This window comes from Lagenorhynchus albirostris, chromosome 20, assembly GCF_949774975.1.
Source record: "Lagenorhynchus albirostris chromosome 20, mLagAlb1.1, whole genome shotgun sequence".
NCBI lineage: Eukaryota > Metazoa > Chordata > Mammalia > Artiodactyla > Delphinidae > Lagenorhynchus > Lagenorhynchus albirostris.
In genome coordinates, this window is record NC_083114.1 from 39838451 (window position 1) to 39862362 (window position 23912).

The 23912-nt window shown below is 55.2% G+C and overlaps 1 protein-coding gene across 8 annotated transcripts; it reads right to left on the reverse strand.

The window, feature by feature from the left end:
* Positions 1 to 694: 694 nt before the first annotated feature.
* TNS4 (tensin 4) lies at positions 695 to 22107 on the reverse strand. 8 transcript variants are annotated; one of them, XR_009537542.1, is made up of 15 exons: positions 22024 to 22105; positions 18734 to 18831; positions 17680 to 18208; positions 11474 to 11876; positions 9910 to 10331; positions 8311 to 8430; positions 7859 to 7984; positions 6678 to 6770; positions 6508 to 6585; positions 5062 to 5133; positions 4017 to 4185; positions 3149 to 3217; positions 2908 to 2934; positions 1885 to 2441; positions 695 to 934 (listed from the first exon to the last, which is right to left on the reverse strand). XR_009537542.1 is itself a non-coding variant. In XM_060134091.1 (14 exons), the coding sequence occupies exons 3-14, from the start codon at positions 18116 to 18118 to the stop codon at positions 2300 to 2302; spliced, it is 2139 nt and encodes a 712-aa protein (XP_059990074.1). In that variant the 5' UTR covers positions 18119 to 18208; positions 18734 to 18831; positions 22024 to 22105; the 3' UTR covers positions 695 to 2299. The 8 variants fall into 8 exon arrangements, 7 of the variants coding, with proteins under 7 accessions (XP_059990074.1, XP_059990076.1, XP_059990072.1 ...); XM_060134091.1 differs by having other exon boundaries at positions 695 to 2441; positions 9910 to 10310; XM_060134093.1 differs by having other exon boundaries at positions 695 to 2441; positions 8311 to 8397.
* Positions 22108 to 23912: the final 1805 nt, after the last annotated feature.

Below are 23912 nucleotides of genomic sequence, written 5' to 3' on the forward strand. Positions count from 1 at the left end.
GGTCTCTTCACTTCCTCCAGAGCAGCCCTTGCCACTGGGTCACACAGCTCAGTCTGCACAGAAGCGGCACCTCTCCCCTTCCCAAGGCTCTGTAGGAAAGGGACATTGGTGCAGCCCCTTCTGAACCACTCGGCGAGGCTTTCCATGGCCTGTCCCCCTTGAGTCCCTAACTGCAACGGGTCTGGGGGGGCATTACCCCAAGACTGGAGGCAGAACCAGGATGAATGATGGGGCCATTGCCCAGGTCTCCAGGACTGGGCTGGTAGCTCAGGGTTCATCTGGGTTCAGGGATTCTTCTGGACTTTTCTTGAGCTGCCTATGTTTCACCAGCCTCTCCTCTCCCTCAGGGAGCCCGAGTGAGACTCTGGAAGCTGGGAGGGCTGTCACACGTGCTCACCTCAGCCCTGGCATGCACGGGACAGCCCGGGCCTCCTGTCTTCCCGGCACAGTGGCAGGAAAGGGGTCGTGAAGAAGGAAAATGGGTGTGTCGGACACGTGGGGTACCCAGAATGACTTAAGCAACGGCTATGAAGTGGAAGTCAGTGGAGACTGTCCTGCCGTGCCAGGGGTGCGGGAGGGGTGTGGCACACGCGGTCTTCTCTCAGACACAGCTGCTACCTGCCCAGCCAGGTCCCCTTTTCTGTTCAGGTTTCCATCTCTGAGGGGATAGCCCTGAATACCATAGGACCAACTCTTGTGCAAAGACAGACACTTTATTTTCCACGATGGGAGCTACAAGGCCCCCATAGATATATGGGGGGGGTGCTCTCTGCCAGCTCCCAGGCTGTGACCTTGAGAACGTGGGCACTGTGACCTTGAGAACCTTGTCTGGATTCCGTAGTCTCCAGGGTGGGGCAGTGCCTGACCACAGGCTGGGGGTGCTGGTCTCAGCCAGTCCCGCCAGCCCAGGGCCGCTTCAGTCCGGTTTGGTTTTCTGGGTTGAAATAATAACCCTTCAGGCCCAACTTTGGCCAAAGATAATGATTCTCTGGCAGGGCCCCCAGCTGGGCGGGGGCAGGCACTGGTCCCTCATGGAGCAAAAACGGGCTTCTTTTCTGAGTCTTATCTTCTACTCTCATAGTTTGGTTTCTTTAGGACCCCAGGTCTGCTAGACAAACAATTCCAGATTCTTGGGGGTCTTAATGGGTTAGGGTTAGGGTTGAGGGGGGTGTGGGTGGGGCGGGAAAGACCACCCAGCTTCTCCAAGCCTCTTGGGGTGGCTGCCTGTTTGCATTCTTGACTCTCTGCTGCCCCCATGTGGTTACAAGGTCAGTTGCCGCCACAGTACTGTAGAGGGCTCTGTGTGCGTGTGTGTGAGTGTGAGTGTGTGTGTGTGTGTGTGTGTGTGTGTGTGTGTTGTTGGAGCACAGAGGACTCAGCAAGACTGGGGCTGAGGCAGAACCAGAGAGAGCCAGCTCCTGTGTCTGCTTGAGTGAGCAGAGGTCTTGCTGCCGCCACCCCCAGGTGTGAGTGACACAAGTAACACCAGGGCAGTTGTGGGACAGTCGCTTATGAGAAACTGAAAGAAAAGATGGAGCTGATGCTCATTTGCAATGGAAGGCATTAGACATCAAGATCGTGAGGACAATGGAAGGGATTAGACATCAAGATCGTGAGGACAGCGGGGTCATCTCTGACCACGGGGGCAAGTTTACACTTGTTAACCTGCCTAGCAACAAGGGCCATGTTGGCTGAAGAATCCAGGGCAGGCAGATCTAGCTTTGCCCTGGGAATAGCAGCTCAATACGCTGTCAGGGAAATGGGGAAAGGAACAGATATGGAGGGAAAGAGAGTCAGTCCATCCCTCCTTTGGTCCTCAGTGCTGGCAACCCATCTGCTCTCAGGCCAGCCTTGGACCAGGGCCCAGGAGTCCCGACCCCGTACCTGCATTTGGCCTGAAGCAGGGGTCACGGGTCTCTAGCTCAGGCTACTGTGTCCGGAGTGTCCAGGAGGATGGAGTCAGGGGTCTTCAGAGGTTATTTTCGTGTGGGGGTCCTCAGATGTGGGTGTGCTTCAGAATCACAGGGAGCTTGTTAAGATGCCCACAGACGTCTGAGAAGAACAGCTGATCCTGCTGTGGGCCTCCTTTAAGGTTAAAGAAACTGAGGCCCGGGTTGGGGGGGGGTCTGGATGAAGGTCACCGCTGAAGGTCATACTGAGTTCAAGGGTTTCAACCGTTCTCCTCCAGTCCAGGGGATTGGTCCATTGGGGTGGTAAGAGGCCTCTTGCTCAGGCTGGAGGGGGCATCCTGAGCAAGCCCACTGGGGTGCCTAGGAAGACACACAGGAAGCTCCCTCCCCTACATCCTTTCTGGGTCCTGCAGCAGAGCACCCACCAGGCTGATGACCTGCGAGGCTGGCTGGACAGTGTCATACTCCGCAAAGAGGTGGCACACATTCTCCTGTGACTCGGTCTGGCTCTTGGCCACAAACCCAAAGATCCTGATGGGAGAGGAGAGCCTGAGTGAGGGGTGGGACCCAGGGAGGTACCAGGCTGGGAGCAGCTCTCCTCCCTGCCCTTCCCCAGCCCAGCACCTCATTAGGACGGGAACCTCCCCTGTCAGACCGAGAGATCCCTCAGTTTAAGATCTGGGTTTCCCTCCTTTGGAATGGGGGCGCCTGAGGACACGACCTGTGTATTCCCCATCAGAGTTGAAGCTTCCTGAGGGCGAAGGTGTGTCTTGGCCATCAGCCTGAGGCATCCTTACAGACTAAAGCCTGCGCCTCCCACATAAGACATCAAACTGGTGGCTCCCTGAGGGCCGGGGCCGTGCCGTCAGCCATCAAACCCATGGGCTTTTAAGATCAGGGCGGGGCCTCCTTCTTTCCCTCACTCCCTCCCCATGTTGGGTCCAGGCCTCCCCGAGGGAGACCTCTCATGGCGACTGAGTGGACAGGAAGGCCTTACCGGGAGGGTTTGCAGTATTTCTGCCACCTGTGGGAAAGGAACACGACAGTCCTGAGTACCGATTCTTTGCTCCATTTCACAGGAGTCTCGCTGAGCTTTGGGAGATAATGGCCAGTTTTGTCCCCACTCCCACCATGTCCCCCTCCCCCTCATTCTGTTGCTCCCGACCCCTTGATGTTCACAGGCTCTGTCTGGGATCCGAATCCCAGGGTCTTTTTACTGTGGCTAGATTTGAACTTACTTCCGTTGCTTGGGGTCCATGCCACAGAAGCGGAGGGTGGCGAAGGGGTAATGGCGCCGGAAAAACACCCTGGGAAGAGACCGGGAGGGAAGGGGAGCTGGTGAGAGCCCATCCCAGTGTCCTGCCTCACCTCCACCGTCTCCAGCTCCCTGTCTTCCAAGAAGCTCTCAGTTTGACGACCCCTGACAGGCTGCCGTGACCTTTCCCACGGCTGGGCACGCGTTTGCACTTCTCTCCTTTCATGAAGTGCGTCTCCCTTCTGTCCTATATGTTGGGGTTTTCTACCACCCGCTCCACCCCCACTGCCTGTCACGTCATTTAATGAAGATAGGAATTACATCTGGTCATCTCTCTCTTTTTTTTTTTTTTTTGGCTGTGCCGCGCAGCTTGTGGGATCTTAGTTCCGCCACCAGGGATGGAACCGGGGCCGTCGGCAGTGTAGGTGCGGAGTCCCAACCACTGGACCACCAGGGAATTCCCAGCATCTGGTCATCTCTTATGCCTCCAGCCCAGGACCAGGATCATGCTAGACTGAATCCCTGAGCCTGGGAAGGAGTGATCTCGTGGGTCAGCCAGAGTCTGGCCTACAGGAGAAGTTCCATCAGTGGTTACAGATTTAATCAGTGCCCAATGACTATTGGTTAATTCCAAATCCATCGGTCATGATGAAGCGGGACTTTGGCAGGAGGTCATTGGACTCAGGCTCAGAGAAGGCAGAGAACTTGCCTGGAGTCACTCAGCACGTCACTGACCCTGCTGGGTCCAGGAGCCTGAACTCCATCTCCATTACTCCTCCACAGCAGTCTCAGCCATTCCCTCCAGCTTACCCTGCCCAGCCCTCAGCCCCAAGGCAAGGGAAGCCCCTTACTTCCTCTGGATGTCAGTCAGGGTGATGCCCTGCTCGGTGACTTTGAAGTGGACCACGGTGGGTGTGGGGAGGACATCCCTCTCCAATGTGGTTGAGATGGCCTTTTGCACAGCCAGGGCTCCGCTCAGGGTCTCCACGCTCACGGAGCTCAGGTACAGGGCGTGGCAACCTGGGGGGGGTGCAGATACTGCATTGGAGCCATGCCAGAATCCACTGGCGGGTGGAGGTCACCCAGGCCCTGGTTGGCCCTCTGCCCAGAGCCAGGGGATAGGAGTACCTTCCTTTTTTGGAAATCTAGCAGGGCTTCTCTTTGAGCCACCGGACAGGTGGGCAGGGAGTGTATGGGCCACTGAAATTTGGGACCAACCCCAGGGGACTTTGGGGTCATCTGTTGTTTGCATTGCTCTGGCCCCTGGCCCTCCAGCAGGGGGCAAGGGAGGGGATGTTGCCCTGTACGTAGGGGCGTCCAGGCAAGCCTTCCTCCGTCCCAAGGCTGGTGCTGCCTCCATCCCTCCCCACCCTCCCCCTGGGGCCCTGGTTCCTTGCTGAGAGAAGGAAGAGGAGACAGGAATGGGGAGGGGGCCATCGTGCTCAGGGCACAGTGCAGAAGCTGTCACTCAGACAAGTGCTGACCCGTGCCTGGCCCTTGGGCGCGAGGAGGAACGACCCTTCCCCTGTAGAAGACCCCAGGACCCGGACCTGACACTCCACAGAGGATCCCACCCCCAGGGCAGGTCCTTCAGACCCAGCGAGACCCCAGCACATCTGTGTGCCCCTCTCAACCTGTGTGTGCAGGAGGAGGGGTAAGCCTCACTGTGCCCCTCCTCTCCTGCCCCTCTTCCTCCTGGCCCACCGCCTGCAGCCTCTCATCTCCTGGCTCACAGGGAGGGGGAGGAATGTGGCACCTTGTTAAAGACGAAGAAATAAAGCTGCAATGGGAAACACGTGTGGACCCGCGTGTGCGAGTGTGCACAGGGCTGGGAGGTGCCCTGCGGGGGGTGGGCACAGCCAAGCCTGGAGCGTCCCCCTGCCCCGTACCACTCACCCGCAGATTTCTTCAGGCAGGAGGCCCGGTCGTCTGCAGAGAGGTCTGAGGCCCCATCTCCACCTCCCAATTCTGAGCCAAAGCAATGGAACAGGCCCCCAGGGGGCGGGGGTGCAGTCAGTGGACCCCCCTCCTAGGAACAGGCCTCCTTCAGCCCTTTGAACCTCTTCCACCTCCGCCCACACCTTTGGGAAGTGACTTGGCCGAGAAACCAGGTGTGATTCCTCTAATGAGGCAAAGAGCCGCCTCGGGCTCCCCAAAAGCCTCGCTGGCGAGCCTTTTGATCCCTCCCTCCTCCAGCCCCTGGACTGCGGCAGCGACCTGGCCTCAGAGGCCCCCGACTTCCTCATTCTTTGGGACCCCACCGGAAACCCAGGCCAAATGCAGAAAGCAGGGGGGCTCTTGCCATCACCACACCAGGGGCTCCCCTGGCCCTGACTCCTCTCCCAGAACCCCCCTAGTGGCTCTCCTGCACACCCTGAGGTGTGGGCATGTCTGGGGGTACGTTGGGCTGTAAGCTTCGGATGGGGCTTCCTGATCTGGGTGGAGGTCTGACTCTGTGCCTTTGGGCAAGTTACTTAATGCCTTGAACCTTCCTTTCCTCCCTTCCCTCCTTCCCTCCCTCCCTCCCTCCCTCCCTCCCTCTCTCTCTCTCTCTCTCTCTCTCTTTCTTTCTTTCTTTCCCAAATTTCACCCATTGATCACTTATTTGTTCTCATAATTCTCTTCCTTGATTTTCATGATACAGCCGTGTCCTTTGCTCTCTGTTAGTTCCCTGAACACTTTGGAACAAGACAGCAAGAGAGACTTCGGTTCAAATTCGAACCTTCCTTTTCTTAGCAGTGAAATGGGGATAACAGCAATGCCTACTTCACAGGGTTGGAGTGAGCTGTGAATGAAGGAGAGGGTGCCCAGTAAGCGTTGGACCCAGAAGTAAAAACCAAACCTCACCGAACGGGCAGATTTATGCTCCTTTCATCCTCTTGAGGAAGGAGCTACTATTTCTTAAGATCTGCTCTGCGCCAGGCACTGTGCCAAGAGCCTTGCCTGAGCTCTCTCGCTGCACCCCCACACCAGTCCTAGAAGGAGGTGTGATGGTGACTGTGCTCCTTTCATAGATGCGGAAATGGAGGCTCAGAGAGGTTGACCTTCTCAAATTCTCACAGCCAGGAAGTGGAGACGTGGACGGACTCCAGAGCACGCACTTTTTTCCTTTTCTCTTTTTTTGGTTGCGTGGGCCAGCTTGCAGGGCCTTCGTTTCCCGACCAGGGATTGAACCCAAGCCCTCGGCAGTGAAGGTGCCGAGTCCTAACCCCTGGACCGCCAGGGAATTCCCCCAGAGTGTGCCCTTTTAACTCTGACACTAAAATGATCCCTAAATAAGGTGAGAAGTGACCCGCAGGAACCTTTCTGCTGAGAACAAACAGGTCTGGGGACCCAGCCCACCTTTCTTCGGGATGACGAGCTTGCAGGGCAGGGCCAGGGCCATGATGGAATGTTGGCACACGAAGGCAGAGAGGCTCCCTGCAAGGAAACAGGAGCCCAGCATAAGGAGGCCTTCCCCAGTTCAGCCGCCCACACCCCAGGGGCCTGGGGGCTACAGATGCTCAGCTCACCGAAGTAGGGCTCTTCATCGGCTCCTTTGAGATGCACCCCTTTGGCAGAAGACTCGAGGAGGAAGTGGCGGATGAGGTCGCTGCTATCCTCGCCTGGACAGAGAAAGCATGTGGATGGGAGTGCAACTCATTTCCTGACCCGCCTCCTCGGGGCCCATCCGGAGGTTAACTTGTCCATCCCTCTGCCTCTGGGTGGGACAGCGGGTAGGAATCCTATCCTCAAGGCCTCCCACGAAGGCGGTGCCCACACCTTTGCTCAAAGGCTTCTGTGTCCAGTAATTCTTTTTTCAGGAGACCTTTCTTTCGGTTTCAACAGCCATCAGGGATGGCTGCCGGCGCTGTTTAGATCAAATCACAGCTCTCTGGCCTGGTTACCCTCTCTCCCTACCCACCCCCTCCCAGGTGCTATTATTCTGCACCAGATGGTCCCTGCTGGCGCCAGGCTGGCCCTGGGAGGGGGGACCACGCCCCTGCCTCCTCACCAGCCTGCAGCTTCCTGCTTTCTTTGGGCTCATTGGCAAGGCTTCCTTGATAACTAACACTGCCCAGAGGTCACTTTCTTATTTAAACAGAGAGGCGTGGTGTAGAGAATGTGGATACGGGGTTTTTAATCCTCTCGCTCTATCACTTCCTTGCTCTGGGGGGTCATTAACTCCCTCTGGGAGTGTCTGTTACCTCACCCATTTGTTGTGTGAGAGCTACAGTCCTGGGCCTTAGGTGAGGGGCTGTGACCCAGGTACCTTGTAATGTAATGATCTGTTTCTATCTCTCTCCCCAGTGAGGTCTCCCTGGTGCCTTGCACAGTGCCTGGGGCAGGGTGGATGCCCCATCGATGTGTGTTGTATGCGGGGTTAAGCTAGCACACATGTTATTACTACATTAGGTTCCCTCACAAGAAATCCGGTCTGGACAGAGGTGGGCACCTAGAAGAGAGCAGCCTGGAGGGGTGCTGGGACCATCCTCCTCTTCCCACCACGAGGGTAGAGCAGGGAATCTGGGGACTCGGGGAGCCTCAGTGCTGGGGGGCAGCGGGGAGGGGGCTGAGGTAGGCCCTCCTCCCAGGAGTCATTATGGGACAGGCCCAAGGTCACCCCACAAGCCAGGGGCAGAGCCGGGACTGGAACCCACCACGCCCTGTTGCCTCCTAGAGGTCTTGAGTGAGGACAGAGACAGATGCCTACCTGTTCGGTTCTGGGCAGGCACAGGGGCCTCCTGCACCTTCAGGGCAAGACCGAAGGAGCCTCGGTATGAAGAGCTGTCCCTCACGATGAAAGCCCCCGGCTCTTCCTTCCTCAGCAGCTCGATGGCTGAAACAATCCTTGGGTCAGAGACAGTCACCACCGAACCCGAACACCCTCTGTGCCTCAGCCCCATTGGGTCTCCGTAGAGCAGATGGTACAGAATCACCTTTGGTTCCCAGGAAGTCCTTTCTATTGTCTAACCTCCACCATTCCTGCTGCAGTCATTATTTCCTCAGGTCATGGGGTTCACGGGACACCCCCCTTCCCTGGACCTGCCATTTGCCGTTCCCTCCTCTACATGGACCCAGGGCCCCATCTGCCCCATGTGGGGTGCCAGGACCTGGACCTGATTCCTGGGTCACTCATCCCCTAAAACAGGGCTTCCCTTTTACCTTGCTCTCGGGTGATGCTTCGCTTAAACCAGTATTTAGACGTGTCCATCACAAACTTCATGGTGGGCTGCATGTCCCTGGCAGGACCTGGAGACAGACAGAGGAGGGGGACCCTGTAGACTGGAGAGAGGGGAGCTGAGAGACCCGACCCCCTCCTCCACCCAGCAGTGCCATTCAACCCACCCTCCCCTACCCCTACTCCGTTGGATCTCCAGATGTCTAAAGGGGCAAAAGCCCTTTAGGCTAAGTAAATGTGCTCTTTGAGACGCTAAGATGCCCATTTTCCTGGGTCCCTAAGGCAGAGAGCAGTGGTTCTCAGTTTCGGCATCTTGAAAAGGTGTGTCGCGGCCAGCTGAGAGTAACTCATTATAAAAAATGTACTGAAATCTGCAAACGATTTGTCCTAGGAACAGATCAGAGCAGCTGCAAAGGCATACGCGTCACCTAATTTTCTCTTGCTTGCACTGACACGGCTTCCTGGGTGGGAGCGAGCAGCGGGGTACAGTGAACATTTCACATCCCCCAGGAATACCTTGACGTCTGTGGCCCAGTGAGGACTGGGAGGCCCGGGAGCCTCGTGGCTCAGCCGTGAGGGAGCCGTGGGCTCTGCTCCTGGGAGAGAAACACCCTGGGGGTGCTGAGCTTAGCCTCTGTGTTTACTGCTTTGGGCCTTTTGTTCTTTTTGGACGCCTGTAGTCACAGACTACGGGAAGGAGGGTGTTTGCTGTTTTGTGGTTTTTAGCTGTCTGAACTGGAATGCATGGTCTCCGTTACCCTGTCCACCCCCTGGCTGTCTACGTCATCCACCAATGTCAGAGTTAGGACTGACTCTCCCTCTCCCTCTCTTGGGTTAGTCATCGAGCCTGCTGCTTCCATGTCCTGAGGGTCTCCTGGCTCTGTCTTCTCTCCTCCACCCTCTGCCCTGCCCTGGACCACTTCGTGATGAAAACCCAAACAGAACCAAAGAAAAACTGCTCTCCCTGCCAAGCCAGGCCCTGCAATCCATCTGCCACACAGCTGCCAGAGTGATCGATTGAACGTGTGTCTCTGACCCCATCGCTCTCCTGTTTGAGAGTCTCTGATGGTCCCCTATTGCCTAAAGGGTAAAAGTGCACTCTTTTGCTTGGCGTTCAAGATCTTTCCCAATCTGGGCCCAAGTTACTCCCGATGACCTCATCCCGCACCCAACATTCCAGTCATTTCCTAAACATGCCACGTGCTTCCATACCTTCGTGACCATGGCCTGGATGTTCCCTCTGCTGGGACTGCCCTTCCTCTCCTGCTCTGGCCATCGACTTCTGATCCACTTTCCAGCCTTTTCAGTTCCCAGATGAAAAGTCTCACTCCTTCCCCTGTAGCCCCATAAGACTTAGAACATCTCTTTACCTCTGTGTTTATCCCACTCTACAGTGATCCTTTGTTTTTTTCTCTCTTTCTGGACTGTGTCCCTACTATGTGGCACAGTGCTAGGCACACAGTAGATACTTAATCAGTGTGTTGGTTGACCTGCTGTTGCAGAAGCAAATGCATTGGTGCTTTGTCTATTCCCCATTAGCCAAACCTCATAAAGTGTGAGGTACTGATCAGTTTACAACTTACCCTCTGGGGATGTGGTGAGAGGGGCATCTGGCAGGGTCTGGCTGTGGCTCCTGGTGGCTGGACAGGGGTTGCTGGAAGAAGTAGCCCCAGGGCAGACAAAGTCCTGGTGTCCTGGGGTCCTCTGGGATGAGGGAGATCCTGGTTCTGGGCAGCCGTTGATCAGCACGATGGGTATGTCCACCATGGAGTTGGTGATGGATGGGGGACAGCTGCTGGCATGTTCCTCGGCCAGTGGTGAGGAATGGGTTGCTCTGGGCTGGCCAGTGCTCGGGGTGGGGTGGCTGGGGACCTGGAGGCCACTGGCTCTCGTGTACAAGGACACTGGGCCAAGGCTGTGGAGGCTGGAGGAAGAGCTGGTGGGGCTTTCCAAGGATTTCGAAGATGACTGATGGCTGGAGATGCTGGAGCGGAGGAGGGACTGGCTGTGGCATGGGGAGAGCACCAGACAGGCAGAGTTTTAGCGGGTGGGGGTGGACACTTAGGGGCCAGAGCTAGACTCTGGAATTTAGTGATCTAGGTACCCATGGCTTTGGTCAGAGTAGTGCATACTCCAACCCCCCTACCCCATAGCCCTGAGCAAAGGGTATGCCCACTTGATCCCCAAGGGGTGCTGAAGGATACAGGAGTGTACCTGCATTGCAGGGTCTGTGGTCAATTAAAGTAGCCAGTGGGCTGGCCCCCTGCAGGTCACATGGGCTTAGGCTGGACTCTATTCCCTCTGCCTTCCCAGCTAGGCAGGTCCAACTGAGTTGTCACACCAGCCCCCCAGCACTCCCAAGAGTCCTGCACACAGGCTGGACCGGAGCTGGACCATGTCCATGGCCCATGCAGACGGAATTCCCCAGCTGGAGGAAGAGAAGGAGGCCAGCTCTGCACCCAGCCAGGCTTATCCCTGAGCTCAGAGGCCTGTGCCAGCGGGCATGGCTGTGGGATCCCAGTCTCCTTGCCAGGGGCTGCCTTGGCACAGTGGCTCTGGAGTTGGTATGGGGGACAGAGGTCCTGGGGTTTGCTCTTCCTGGGCAGGAAGGGTATGCGTGTGGCTCTGCTCTGAGGCCTGCGGAGAATTGGGCTGGGGCGATTGTAAATAATGCCCAGGCCGTTTTGTCTCCTTCCTGCTAGATTTTGCCAGGAACAAAGACGAAGGAGGTTTTTCTTTCCTGGATGGTTCATTCCAGACCCCCTGATTCTGTTTACATCCTGCGTTTGGGGTTTTTTAAATTAAAAGAAAAAAAAATCCTTCCTACAGATGGGCTGTAGGAAGGCTGGAAAGGATACAGGTGAGCCTCATTAATGCAGTGTGGTTCTTTTCCCGAGAGGTAGGTAGAAGTCAAGATTTTTGTATATTGAATCATATTCTAAATGCTTGAGGAAAGCTTGAGAACCAAATGGCTGTGATGGCATAAAAGAGAACATTCACTTTTATTTTTGGTACATGCCCAGATTTTGCTCAGAAAGAGTAGGGTGTCCCTCTGTGATTTTAGGATGCGTCTCTGTGTGTGTGTGTGTGTGTGTGTGTGTGTGAGTTGTGGAGGCAACGTCAGAAGCTGCAGTGGGAGTGACCTACCTTCCAAACACGTAACTGACATCAGATGCTGGGCTGGCTGACAGCATGGAGACCCTGCTCCCCAGCCCCTTCTCCAAGGCTGGGGAAGCCACCAGTGGGGAGCCCAAGCCATGGCGGCCTGAGGCCTTGTTTCCCATTCCAGGGATGGAGATGCTGGGAGAGGGTGGGGGATGAGAGGAGGGCGCCCCCGCGGGGGGAGAGGGGCGCTGGTGCCCCCTGCCCTGGCTCCCGGAGAAGATGAGGCTCTCACTGTTGCTCCGAGTCTCTCGGGGGATGTCTCTGGAAAGGAGAAGGCCGCCACAGCCAGGGGAGTCCAAGGGTGGGGTGACAGATGGGCTGGAGCAGCTCTGGGGGCCGTCGTGGCACCTTGATCTGGTCGAGGTCACCTCGATGTACTTTATATCTTTGGGGAGAGAAACAGAGCATTGGTGAAACCAGGGAGACTGGACTCGCAGAACAAGGATGCTGGAAGTGTCCTCAAGACCATCTGGTCTCCCCTTTCTTTATACATACACACATATATATACACACACACACACACACACACATATATATATACACACATATATATACGTGTGTGTGTGTGTGTGTATATATATATATATATATATATATATATATTTTTTTTTTTTTTTTAATTTTTGGCCAAGCTGTGCAGCATGCGGGATCTTAGTTCCCCGACCAGGGATAGAACCCGTGCCCCCTGTAGTGGAAGCATGGAGTTTTAACTACTGGACTGCCAGGGAAGTCCCTCCCCTTTCTTATACAGATGAGGAAGTTGAAGCCCAGAGAGAAGTTTGTTGGAATCAGAATCAGCATTCAGCTCCACCTTCAGGGCCCAGTTTCAAAGTCACCCTCTCTGTGACATCTTCCCTTGTGTGGGGAGAGGCAGTGCCATGAACACGGGTCCTGGAGGTAGACAGACCTGGGTTTCAGATCTGGCCCTGCCACTTACTCTCTGAGAGAGCTTGGCCAAATGACTTCACCACCTAGAGCCTCAGTTTCCACGCCCGTAGAATGGGGCAGCTGTACGCAGCCTCTTAGTGTTACAGTAAGGATGAATGGAGATGAATGTAGGCAGCAGGGCACTGCATCTGGCACATAGTAAGTCCTTTAAAACTGGGAGATCCTCTCGTTCATGTGGGTTCCACTCCCCGGGCTGAAATGACTGCACCAGTCACGTCTTCGGATGCCTCTATCACCCAGGCCTGTGAAGGCTATTTCTATGTCTGTGCCTGCAATGCAGGCAGGGGTTCTCAAGCTTGGTTGCATGCTAGAATCACCCGATGAGCTTATAAAGGTCCTAAAGCCCAGGCTCCGTCCGGTGCCAATTAGACCAGAACCTCTGGGGGTGGTCCCAGGCCTCAGGGTGGCTTAGCTCCTCAGCTGATTCCAGTGTGCATTGGGCCGCACCGCTGTGGTCCCCAGCCCAGCAGCACCACTCCACCCGGGAGCTGAGAAGTTGTGCAGAATCTCTGGCTTCACCCCAGGGCTGCTGAATCAGAATCTGCATTTTAGCGAGATTCCTGGCGATCTGGCTGCACCTTGGAGGTTGAGGAGTTCACTTTAGGGTTAGCTTTAGAGCGAGAACTCTCTGGGGGCAGGGCATGCCGCCTTACTGAGCTGTGGGCCTCTTAGCACCCCAGGCTGCTGACTCACTCTGATGCTCTTTCCATTCACCAGTGGGGGCATCTAGGACTCTTGTTCTGAGACCTTGTTTCTTCCTAGAGTGGGGTACCCTGTGGTTCTCCCATGGTGAGGATGGGCACCTCTCCTCCTGACTTGGGGTAGGGGAGCTGTCCTCGGTGCTGTTCTAGGAAAGGTGGTGGAAGATGGGGGTTACCCAGCTTCTCCCTCTGGAGGGCTGTGAGTCCTGCCTCTGGCTTCCCCAAATGGAATCTGGGGCAGAGTCGGTGGGAAATTGCACCCTCGGCTCCTATCTGCCAGCCTCCCACCCCCTTGGGCTTTGGCACACGCACCATCCCCCCACCCAGCGTGACTGTGGAGTCCCTGCCTGCCCCAGCCCGCTCCTGGAGAGGACCTTCTGGCCCTGCTCAGGGCTACTGCTTCTGTCTGAGCCTGCGTGGGCCAGGTGGGGGTGGAGGATTGCATCAGATGAGGGGCGCTGGCATGCTGTCCCAGCAGGTGGAGGAACAGGCCTGGCTTTGTCGACAAACCTGGGTGTGAGTCTTGGCTTCGCCACTTTCCCGCCAAGAAGCATCAGGTAATTTTCCTAACTGCTCTGAGCCTCAGTTTCCTCATCTGTAAAGTGGGGATCTAAAACCACCCTTCCAAGGTTGCGGTGAGGATGAAATACACGATGAATGGAGCCTGGAGCATGGTCCATGGTGGGCTTCAAGGAGCATCTCCCGCCTGCCTGCTTCTGGGGGGCAGTACTGGCCAGATGGCTAATACTCTCTGGCTAAGGTGGGGGTCTCACTGCTGAGGGCAAGAGTAGAATATCTGGCACAATGTATTGTGGGCTCTGAAAGAGAAGAAGTCTTGGAATGGGGTGGATTCTTCTGCGAGGTTGGCAAGCACTTTTTTTTTTTTAATAGGATTTTATAGTGTTTATACCCATAATCCTCTCAAGCCTCACAAGCGCCTTTATGCCCAGTGCCAGCAGGCATTGCTTTTACAGAGGAGGAAACTGAGGCTTGGAGAAACGTGGCGGTGGAGCTCACATTTATTGCACCGTTTTTTTTTGTTGTTTTTTGGGGTTTTTTTTGCGGTACGCGGGCCTCCCACTGCCGTGGCCTCTCCCGTTGCGGAGCACAGGCTCCGGACGCGCAGGCTCAGCGGCCATGGCTCACGGGCCCAGCCGCTCCGCGGCATGTGGGATCTTCCCGGACCGGGGCACGAACCCGCGTCCCCTGCATCGGCAGGCGGACCCTCAACCACCGCGCCACCAGGGAAGCCCTATTGCACCGTTTTTAATAAAGGCTGGTATTTACTGAGTGCCGTGCACCAGCGCTGCTACAGACACGTTACCCGTGTTAGTTCTTTTAATACTCATGACTCGATCGAAGTAGGAAACATTCTTAATTCCATGTAACAGACGAGAAAGCAAGGCTCAGAAGGGTTGAAGAAACTGAGCCCTGCTCCTGTTCTCTGTTTGGGGGCGGGGTGGGCTCTTCCACGGGGAGGGACTCCTCAGGACCCTTCCCCAAGACCTTGACCGTGAGAAGGTGCCTGACTGCTTTGGAGGGGGGGGCGTCTCTTGGCCTGGTGAAGCTCTGGGTCCTACTCACAGGGTCATCCGAACACCTACCAAAGAAAGGCCTTGCTTGGGGGCCAGGCAAGTGGAGGCGGGCCGGAAGGGAGGGCGGTGTCCTAGAGCTGTGAGTCACTCCCGCTGCTGCCCCGGGGTGGATGTGGCTGGGCAGGTGGAGGGCCGCCACCCTATCACCTGGGAGCAGCCGGCTGTTTACAGGCGTGTGGGGCAAGTCTGAGCAGTGCTGGGTGGATGCAGGCGCCTGGCACCAGGCCAGGTGGGTGGAGGGTTGGAGAGACGGTTGTTAAACACCCTTCACTTGGGATTGGCAAACCGCCTTGCCTGGCAGAAATTCTGGAACATAAAACGCGGGGGCCTGTTCCAAAGATGGGGAGGGGTGGCGGAGAGGATAAAGGAAGGGATATGGTATTTGCTTCCAGAAGCCATGTTCCCTGTGGGACTGGTACCCCCTCCCCCTCCCCCCCAGGGTAAATCTGAAGGAAGGTAAGCAAGAGGCAGAGGCAGGGAGCTCGATGAAGGTTTGAGAGCACTAGGGCGGTGGAGCCTCACTGAAGCCCTGGAGGGCAGGAAACTAGCTCCAAGGAAGAGAGAAAGGCAAGAACGTGGACTCTGGAGCTCAGAGGGCTGGGCTTTGAGCTGACCTACCACTCACTAGCTGTGTGACTGTGGCCATCGCTTCCTCTCCTTGAGCCTCAGTCTTCTCATCTGTAAATGAGGTTTCCAGTATTTCCTTCACAGGGTGGAATTATGTGTTACAAAACTCTATCTGGACATTTTTAGGGGAGGGATCGACACAAGATTGCCGATGTTTAATTTTTGCTTTTGCCAAGTTAGGACAAAGAGAAGCAGTGAACGTCTGCTAGCATCACACTTATAGAACGTCTTCCACTCAACACCCCGAAAGTAGGATGGATGAGAGTGCAAACAGAGGAGCTCTACACACTGGATACGTTTGGCTGGATGAAAACTCACTGCGGTGCCGTGGGCTGGGAGAGTTTTGTCACCAGTAGCAGTGGTTGAGGGGAGGGTTTGGGGAGCAAGGTGCAGCCACCAGTGACCTGCAGGCTCTCGCTCTTCTTAGTGATGGAAGAGAACTTTCTAACGGGGAGCTGACCTGCAGGGTGTCCGAGGACATAGTGAGCTCCCAGGCATCACAGGTGTCCAGGCAGAGGTTGGAGGAGAGGATTTTTAAAAATTCCATCAGAAGGAGCGAGGGCAGAGCTAGGTGGCTTCATCAGGCCCCTCTGACCACTGCTGCTCTCTGGCACCCCCTGCCGCCCAGAGTCTGGTGGACACATCCTCAAGATGGCAGGTTGTGCCCAGGGCATCTGAGAACGCAGACAACTGCCCATCGGTCCCTTGGAGGAAGGACTCTGTTATCAACACCCTTACCCTGTACAAGTGCACGCCCCACAGAGGTTGGTCTTGCCCCAGCTGGCCTTGAGTGTATGGAAGCCCTACCCTGGGGCATGAGCATTAAAGTCCTAGGCTGGCTCCTGCCAGCGATAATTAGGCCCAAGTCACCTTTCCTGCAGAGACATGCCCACGACTGGCCTTAAGAAGCAGGAAGACTCTTGAGGGTTGGAGGTGGTTCTTCTACTAGGCTTGTCAGGCAGTGCTCCATGGGAGGAGCAGAAGGCTGGCTGGAGACGAGGAGCCAGGCTGCCAGAGGGACCTGTGTGCCGGGCTGACCTCCACCCCAGAGCCTGAACCTGTCCTGGGGCTGGTCTTAGTCGCAACCCCAATGTTGACTGCAAACAGCCACCATTTCTCATGACCTATGGTGTCCCAGGATTTGTGATAAACACCCATGAAATGTTATTTTTTCAATCCCTGCAACACCCTTTGAAGTGCAAACTCATCTCTATTTTACAGATGAAGAATCTGAGACGCAAAGAAGTGAAGTGAACAGCTTGTGTAAGGTTTGCCTGATTCCAGTGGTTAGGCTAGACTGGCTCCTTCCACAAGTCCATCAACCTCAGTCTTTTTCTTTGTCAAATGGGGATAAAATATTCGTCTCATGGAGGTGGATTGGGAAGATCAAAGGTTCCATTATTAAGTGCTCAGCACAGTGCCTGGACAGAATGATAAATGCTCAATAAGTAGAAATTCTCCTGGATCCCATCTCTAATCCTCACCACACCCTCTAACCCACGCTGATTAAACCCCTGGAGGCCTCAGTCTTCCAGCCTGTCTAATGGGGCTGCTGCTCCGTGACCCTCATCCTCAAAGTGTACTTGAAACTCTTTGGGAAACTGAAGCCAGATGCAGAGATTTCTGGATACACGTGGACGTGGTGGTATCCTGGAGCTGGCTTGAACCAGCTCATGAAAGCTGATTGTTAAATTTTCAAGATTTTTTCCAGCTAAATTATAGAAACATTGTAAGTTTGTGTAGTTTAATCTTTAGTAGTGGCTAAACCATTACTAAAGATTAAACTACACAAACTTACAATGAAATAACATATTAAAAACAAAAGTAATAAACACTCAAAAATTCATCACATCCCAATTATTTACTATATTTACTATTACCTATAGCGAAGTTATTTACATTTATTGTTATGGGTAAGGTGAAAATACCATTCCTATAAAAATTTCAGGGTGCCCAGGCTAGGACCTAAGAGAGACACCATAGAACAGTGAGATTCAGGGACACCACATTTATCAAGCTCTCATTTATATACATGGCATTGTATAATATGCTTATCTATATTAGCTTATTTAAATTCTCTGAAAAATTACATAAAACAGGTATCCATCACTTTCCAAACTCAAGAACCAAAGAGAATTGGACAGTGAGGGCTACTTCTATTTATCTCTGTTATAGGGCAGAGAAAACAGGGAGGTTAAGTAACTTGTTTAGAGCTGCACAGCACTCCTCCCCTGCTCCTCTGATTTGATAGAAAACTCCTTCCTCATGAGGTCTGGTCCCCAAGCCCTCCTCCTGGCACTGTGCCCCAGTTCCTTACCCAAAGCTTCAGGATCTTCTTTCTTTCTCCTCGAGGTAGTGCTCTGGGTGGGCTCAGCCCAGGGGCCACCAGGCCCTGGAGGGAGCAGCTGGAAGGTGGGGTCCAGTTCCAGAATCATCTGGTTGAGGCTCTCCAGCGAGAAGTCAATGTAGGAGTCAAGGTCCTCCAAGGCTCCCGAGGCCTGCTCCCCAGGGGACTGCAGGAGGCAGCCGGCTTTGGATCCAGCCTGTGGGGCCTGCTGGAGCCTGCTGGGGGGCTCCTTGCTGGGCATGGGGGCCATCAGGGCCTGAGCTCCCCAGCCTTCTGTGGTGTAGTAAGGACACTGGGGCGGCAGGCCGGGGCTGGGTGCTGGGTGCAGGGCCCTCCTGGGTTCCTCACAGGAAGCCAAGCCGACTGCGGGGCCTCCTGCCAGCAGGGGGCTGGACATCACCTGTGACATAGTGGGGGTAGTGACCTGGCAGTTTACCTCTGGCTTCCAACCAGCCTCACATCCCACAGATGTCACTTGCCAATCAGGAGCTCTTGGGACCTGAAAGAAGCGAGAGCGAGGGTGGGAACTGAGTAAATTCTGTAGATGAAGCCCCGGGCTCCCTTCCCCCCAGACAAAGGCATATTTATTCACTCATTTAAATTCACTCATTTAAAAGCACGGCTGCTGGAGCCAGTCTGCCCCAGGTTTGCATCCTGGCTCCACCACTTACTAGCTGTGCAACGTTGGGAAAGTTAATTAACTTCTCTGTGCCTCGGTTTCCTTATCTATAAAATGAGCTGATATTTGTAATATGTTTAGAATATGCCTAGCACATAATAAACATTATACAAGTGATGATTAAATAAAATAACTTCAATAGACGTTTGTTGGCTACTTACTATGTCCCAGCCTTATTTATTAAATACATACTAGTTAATATTTACTGAGTAATTACTATGCACCTATGCCCTAGTATTTACACATAAAACCTTTAAAAATCTTCATAACAACCCTGTTAGTAGATGCTATTATTATTCCATTTTATAATGGGAGAACTGAGATACAGAGAGGTAAGTAACTTGCCCAAGGGTCATCAGGCCAACAGGTGTCAGAGCAGGACTGGACCCCAGACTGCGTGATGTCAGGGCCCCTGCACTTAGCTGCTACTCCATGTGGGCCAGCTGGTGAAACAGACAGGTAAGCAGGTGAGCAATCATAAACAGTGCCATCGGGGAGGAGGGGAGGCGGGGAGGCAGAGGGGACTCTGTAGGCACTAGTTGGGGAGGTCAGGGAGGACTTCCTGGAGGAAGGGGTACATAAAGGGAGACAAGAAGGAAAAGCAGGAGCTGGCTGGGCGAGCCAGGTGGGGGTGAGGAGGCAAGTGTATTCAGAGGCCTGATGGACAGGGGAGATATTGAGCATCTGGGAAACAGAGAGAACCTAGGGTGGATGGAGGGGAAGTTGGAGTGGGGAAGGCAGGCTGGCCAGACCCTGCAGAGCCTTGCAGGCTGGGCTCAGTAGTGCTGACTCAACCCCGAGGGCAATGGTGAGCCACAGAACAGTTTTTTTTTTTTGCGGTACGCGGGCCTCTCACTGTTGTGGCCTCTCCCATTGCGGAGCACAGGCTCCGGACGCGTAGGCTCAGCGGCCATGGCCCATGGGCCCAGCTGCTCCGCGGCATGTGGGATCTTCCCGGACCGGGGCACGAACCCGCGTCCCCTGCATCAGCAGGCGGACTCTCAACCACTGCGTCACCAGGGAAGCTCCCACAGAACAGTTTTGATCTGAAGAGTGACATCATCAGATGATATTCACTCCCTGGGGGCTCATCTGGGAAAAAGATGTCCCAACTTCCTCCTTTCCCTTATGTGGGAAGTTCTTCCCCTTGTCTAGCCTTAACGCCACATGTTAGTGGTTTCTTACAGGAAGTAAGAGGTTCTGGAACAGAGGCTGCCGAGAAACCTGTAAGGAGCTGGGATAGGCTGGTTGCGTTACCACTGCCTGCTCTGAGCCTCACTGCCCCCCACCCCCACCCCGACCAAGGTACCCTCCAACGCCTCTTCTCTCTTCTTCTAAGATGCCTCCACCACATCCTGCTTTAGAGTCAGACCCTAGTGTTGGAAAAGGCATTGCGACCAGCCTGGGGCAAATGAAATGAATGTGAACTCTCGAGTCTGAAGATTCAGATTCGAATCCCAGCTCAAACAGTTCCTTAAGGTGTAACTCTGACCCTCAGTTTCCTCATTTGTGAGGTGGGAATAAGAATTCCTGCCTTGTGCCCTCCTGGAGGGTGGTGTGGAACCAGCGAGGTGTTGCTTGTGAAACCAGTTGGACAATTCTAAATATTACTTGGAAATAAGGGCTTATATATCAATAGAATATAATACCATAATAATAATAATAGCTCCCGGTTTTTTTGAGCACTCACCATGTACCAGGCACTGATTTTCCCTATGGTAACTCTTTTTAATCCTCTCATAACCTTAGGAAGTACTGCATCCCTATTACCAGCCCATTTTACAGATGAAGATACTGAGATTCAGAGAGGTTAAGAAATCTGTATCGGCCACACATCCAGAAAAGTGGTAGAGCTGGGATTCAAACGCAGGCTGTGGACTTTAGACTCTTAGCTCCTTATACCACACACAGTTCAAATGCCGAGGAACACCTGAGGTCCAGAGAGGGGGTGTGAGTTGCCCCAAGTTCGCACAGTAAGTTAATGAGAAAAGCCAGAACCCTCTTCTCCCCCATGGCTCCTGCCAGCCCTGCTGCCAGACTTCTCCTTGGCTGGGTCCTGGAGGGGGCAGGTGCATCCCAGGCTCAGGAAGCGTGTCTAAAAATGGCAGTGGAAGGGAACGGGCCTCCGAGCTCCTTTCTGGGGGCAGCTGAGGACGTGGAGCTTTGGCTCCAAGCGGCCTGGGTTTGTCAGGGCAGGATCTCAGCACATCCTGCAGGGTTTTTGGCTGGGCCTCAAAGAGGAGCCTGGGGTTACGGTCCTTGGGGAGCACACTGGGGACCTGGGTCCTCCCCCAGAACCAGGACCCGGACCCAGGATGTCTGCCTACTGATTTGGAAAGTGATCTTGTGCCACGCTGGGCAAGTGTCCGTTCCTCTCTGGGCCTCAGTTGTCCCAACTGTATAATGGGAATGTGATCATAACAGACACTTAAAACATACTCATTTCATTTTCTCAATGGTTCTTTGAAAAAGGTACTCTTCCTGTGGGGCTGGAGAGGTTAAGGGATTTGCCTGGGGTCATACAACCCACAGAACCCAGTAGTGGAACTGGGATTTGAACCCAGGTGGTCTTGGCTCCGAGTCCCACACTCTACGCCACTGCTTCATAGATTTAAGATCCCTTTCACCTCTCTCTGCCCGTTCTGGGGTTCCGGAACCCAGCGGGACAGGCCTGGGATCGAGCAAAGGGCAGGCAGCCCCTTGGGATCTTCTTCAAACTCTTCTCACTTTTAACACTCCCTGAAGCACCACTGGACCTCCCAGGGCTGGTCTCACTCCTTTATTCCTGGACATCTTCCCTCTCCTGTCCCCACCAGCACACTTCTCTAGCTCTTTCCTTCCTGCTCTAAAGGTGAAGGGAAGGTCCCTGGGCTCAGTGCTGTGTGTATGTATGTAGGCGGGCTGTAGTGGGTAGGGAGGGCCCCTTTTTATAGGACCCGCTCACTCACTGGACCGGAATCTCTTTCTTTGTTCCCAAGGGCTCTGGAGGCAGGGGGATCCTGATTCCTGGGCAAATCCCCTCATCCATTTCTTTGCCAGCTTCTTCTCCTGACTTACTCTTTCCCTTCTAGAAGCCCAGGTCAATGGAGGGAGAGGGTGGCAGAGGGGGAAGGCTGCATCTCCCCCAAAGTACCTTGCCCCAATAGCCCAATTCCCCACTCCACCCCCTTGCTCGAAGAGTGACTTTGATTGTCCCATGCTCTCCACCCAGACCCAGTGAAGCAGACCCTGGGACAGCAGGCAGGGACCCGCAGGACCAGTGCAGGCCATGCCGCCACCCCCTGGATTCCTGGTGTTCTCTGAAGGGCCCAGCACGGGGGCTCAGCTCACGATCAGGCCCCAGGGACTCCGGGCTGGGAGGCAGGAGGCTGGATTCCGGGTCCATTCCCTTCCCAAGCCTCGGGGGCCCCGCCGGGCAAGCCTCTTCCCCTCCCTGGACCACGGTTCTCTCATCTGTACACTGAGGGCTACAGATTAAGTTCTCCCAAAGTGCAGAACTCGGGTATGTGGTCCCGAGACCATCTTCCGCTCATGCCCAGCCTCTTCCCCATTTCTCTCCACCTTCACTCCGAGCCCCAGGAGACGCGGAGAAGCTGAGCCTCTCTCTCTTCTCCTTAAAGAATAAAGGCACCTACCTGGTGTCCCGGGCAGGCAAGACACTCCTGTGTTCACTCCTGCCTTCTGGGACGGAGAGAGGCTGTCAGAGCCCAGGTGAGGAGTAGGGGGAGGTGCAGTTCACCTCCAGCTCCGCCTTAAGAGCCGCCGGCCAGCCCCGCCCTTTCTCCTCCCTCCCAGGTCCTACTTGTGGCCTGACAGCGGCAGGCCCCACCCGCAGGTCTGGACCGCTCAGGTGGGGCTGGCATGGGCAGGGGAAGGGAAGCACTGGTGGGTGGCCTGGCCCTGGTGGGCACTGGGGCAAGGTGTGTGTGTGTGGGGGGGGGGGGTCCCAAGCTTCCTGCTGCCCATCCCCTCCCTGGGAACCACGTGCTCAGGGGAACCCCTGCTTGGACAGGGCTTGTTACCACCGAGGTGTACTGTAGGCATTTCCTTCACCCAGTGCCAGCCAGGGAAGGAACCGGGGGTTGGCAGGACTAGCAGAGAGTGAAGCCTTGGCCTTGGGGGAGCAGGATGCCAGGGGACAGGAGACCCTTCCCAAAGGCCCCTCCTGTGCTCTCTGGGCTGGGTCACTGGCAGGCACCGCGTAGGGGCCCGTTGGAACTCAGGCGGGGCACAGGTATTGTCTTTTCTTCTTAGCCTGGGAATAGGCTTCTAACTCAAGGGGAGGAGGCCCTGAGTGTCTAGAGGGCTTTGAGAAGGGGCTCAAAGCCTTGCTGGACTTCATTCATTCACTCATGGGCTATCCCTCTGCACGGTATTGTGGAAGTTCCATGTGGGAGTGATGGCAGGAAGTCCAAAAGTCCAGGCATTCCCTCTCCCTGGCTCCAATCCCTCTGTGTTCTGTGCCAGGGGTCCCAGAGTATTGTGAGGGGGCATCCAGCCATTGTGGGGGAGGGCCGCTCCTGGTAGAGCTGAGCCCCATCTGGGCAGGTTGGTCTGAAGCTAGGAAGCTAGCAAAGTCTCCAGCCCAGGGACTCATGGTGACCTCGGAAGTGGCTAATCTCAGGGGTGGGTGGGCTGCCCAGTGCCCCCATAATGCTCAGGGGAAGGGCTTCTGACCTGAAAGTGTTTGATGTTCTGTGGCTTCATGGAGGCATGATGAGCTTGCGTCATGGGAGGCGAGGGAGCACAACTGTGCCAAGTTGTGAAAGGTGATCCCTCTTGATGGTGGCGTTGAAAGGGGTCTCTGGGTGTTCACGCAGCCCAGCTGGCCCATAGCCTGGTGAGCAGTTGTGTCTTTTTTTTTTTTTTTTTTGCGGTACGCGGGCCTCTCACTGTTGTGGCCTCTCCCGTTGCGGAGCACAGGCTCCGGACGCGCAGGCTCAGCGGCCATGGCTCACGGGCCCAGCCGCTCCGCGGCATGTGGGATCCTCCCGGACCGGGGCACGAACCCGTGTCCCCTGCATCGGCAGGCGGACTCTCAACCACTGCGCCACCAGGGAAGCCCAGCCGTTGTGTCTTTGAATGAAGAAAATGGTGCCCCTCCCTTGGGGTGGATGCAGCTGCAAAACAGGGTGCACTGCCCACAGCAGCCTTATTCACGGGCAGCCAGCTGCTGAGATTCTCAGATGGAAGCGGCAGGTTACAGGGGGTCAAAGTGTCAGGCCAGGATTGGAGCGGTGCTGGCCCTGGCTGCCTTCCTGGGGGCTGACACCGAGGCCAGTTTTTGCAGTTCTTCAGGTCTGGGAGCCCCAGGCTTATCACCCTGTGCCTGAGGGTTACAGTCTTTCTTGGCAGGTTTGACTCTTTTGGGTCACATTTGGTTGCTTCCTTCACCTTAAGCCAGTCCCAGGAACACTGATTCCCGCCTCAGTCACCTCATAGACCCCGCCCACTCACCCCCCCTGCCTCTGCCTCATCCCCCACCTCCCTCTGCTCCCCCTACCTTCCTCTCACCTCCTCTCGA

Excerpts from the sequence above, each read along its gene's own strand:
- TNS4 (XM_060134090.1), bottom strand. The coding sequence starts at position 18,118 with ATGTCACAGGTGATGTCCAGCCCCCTGCTGGCAGGAGGCCCCGCAGTC. Across the intron at positions 5,134-6,507 it reads GCTCGTCATCCCGAAGAAAG|AATTGGGAGGTGGAGATGGG; the intron begins GTGGGCTGGGTC and ends GCTTTGGCTCAG. Across the intron at positions 3,218-4,016 it reads CTGACTGACATCCAGAGGAA|GGTGTTTTTCCGGCGCCATT; the intron begins GTAAGGGGCTTC and ends GTCTCTTCCCAG.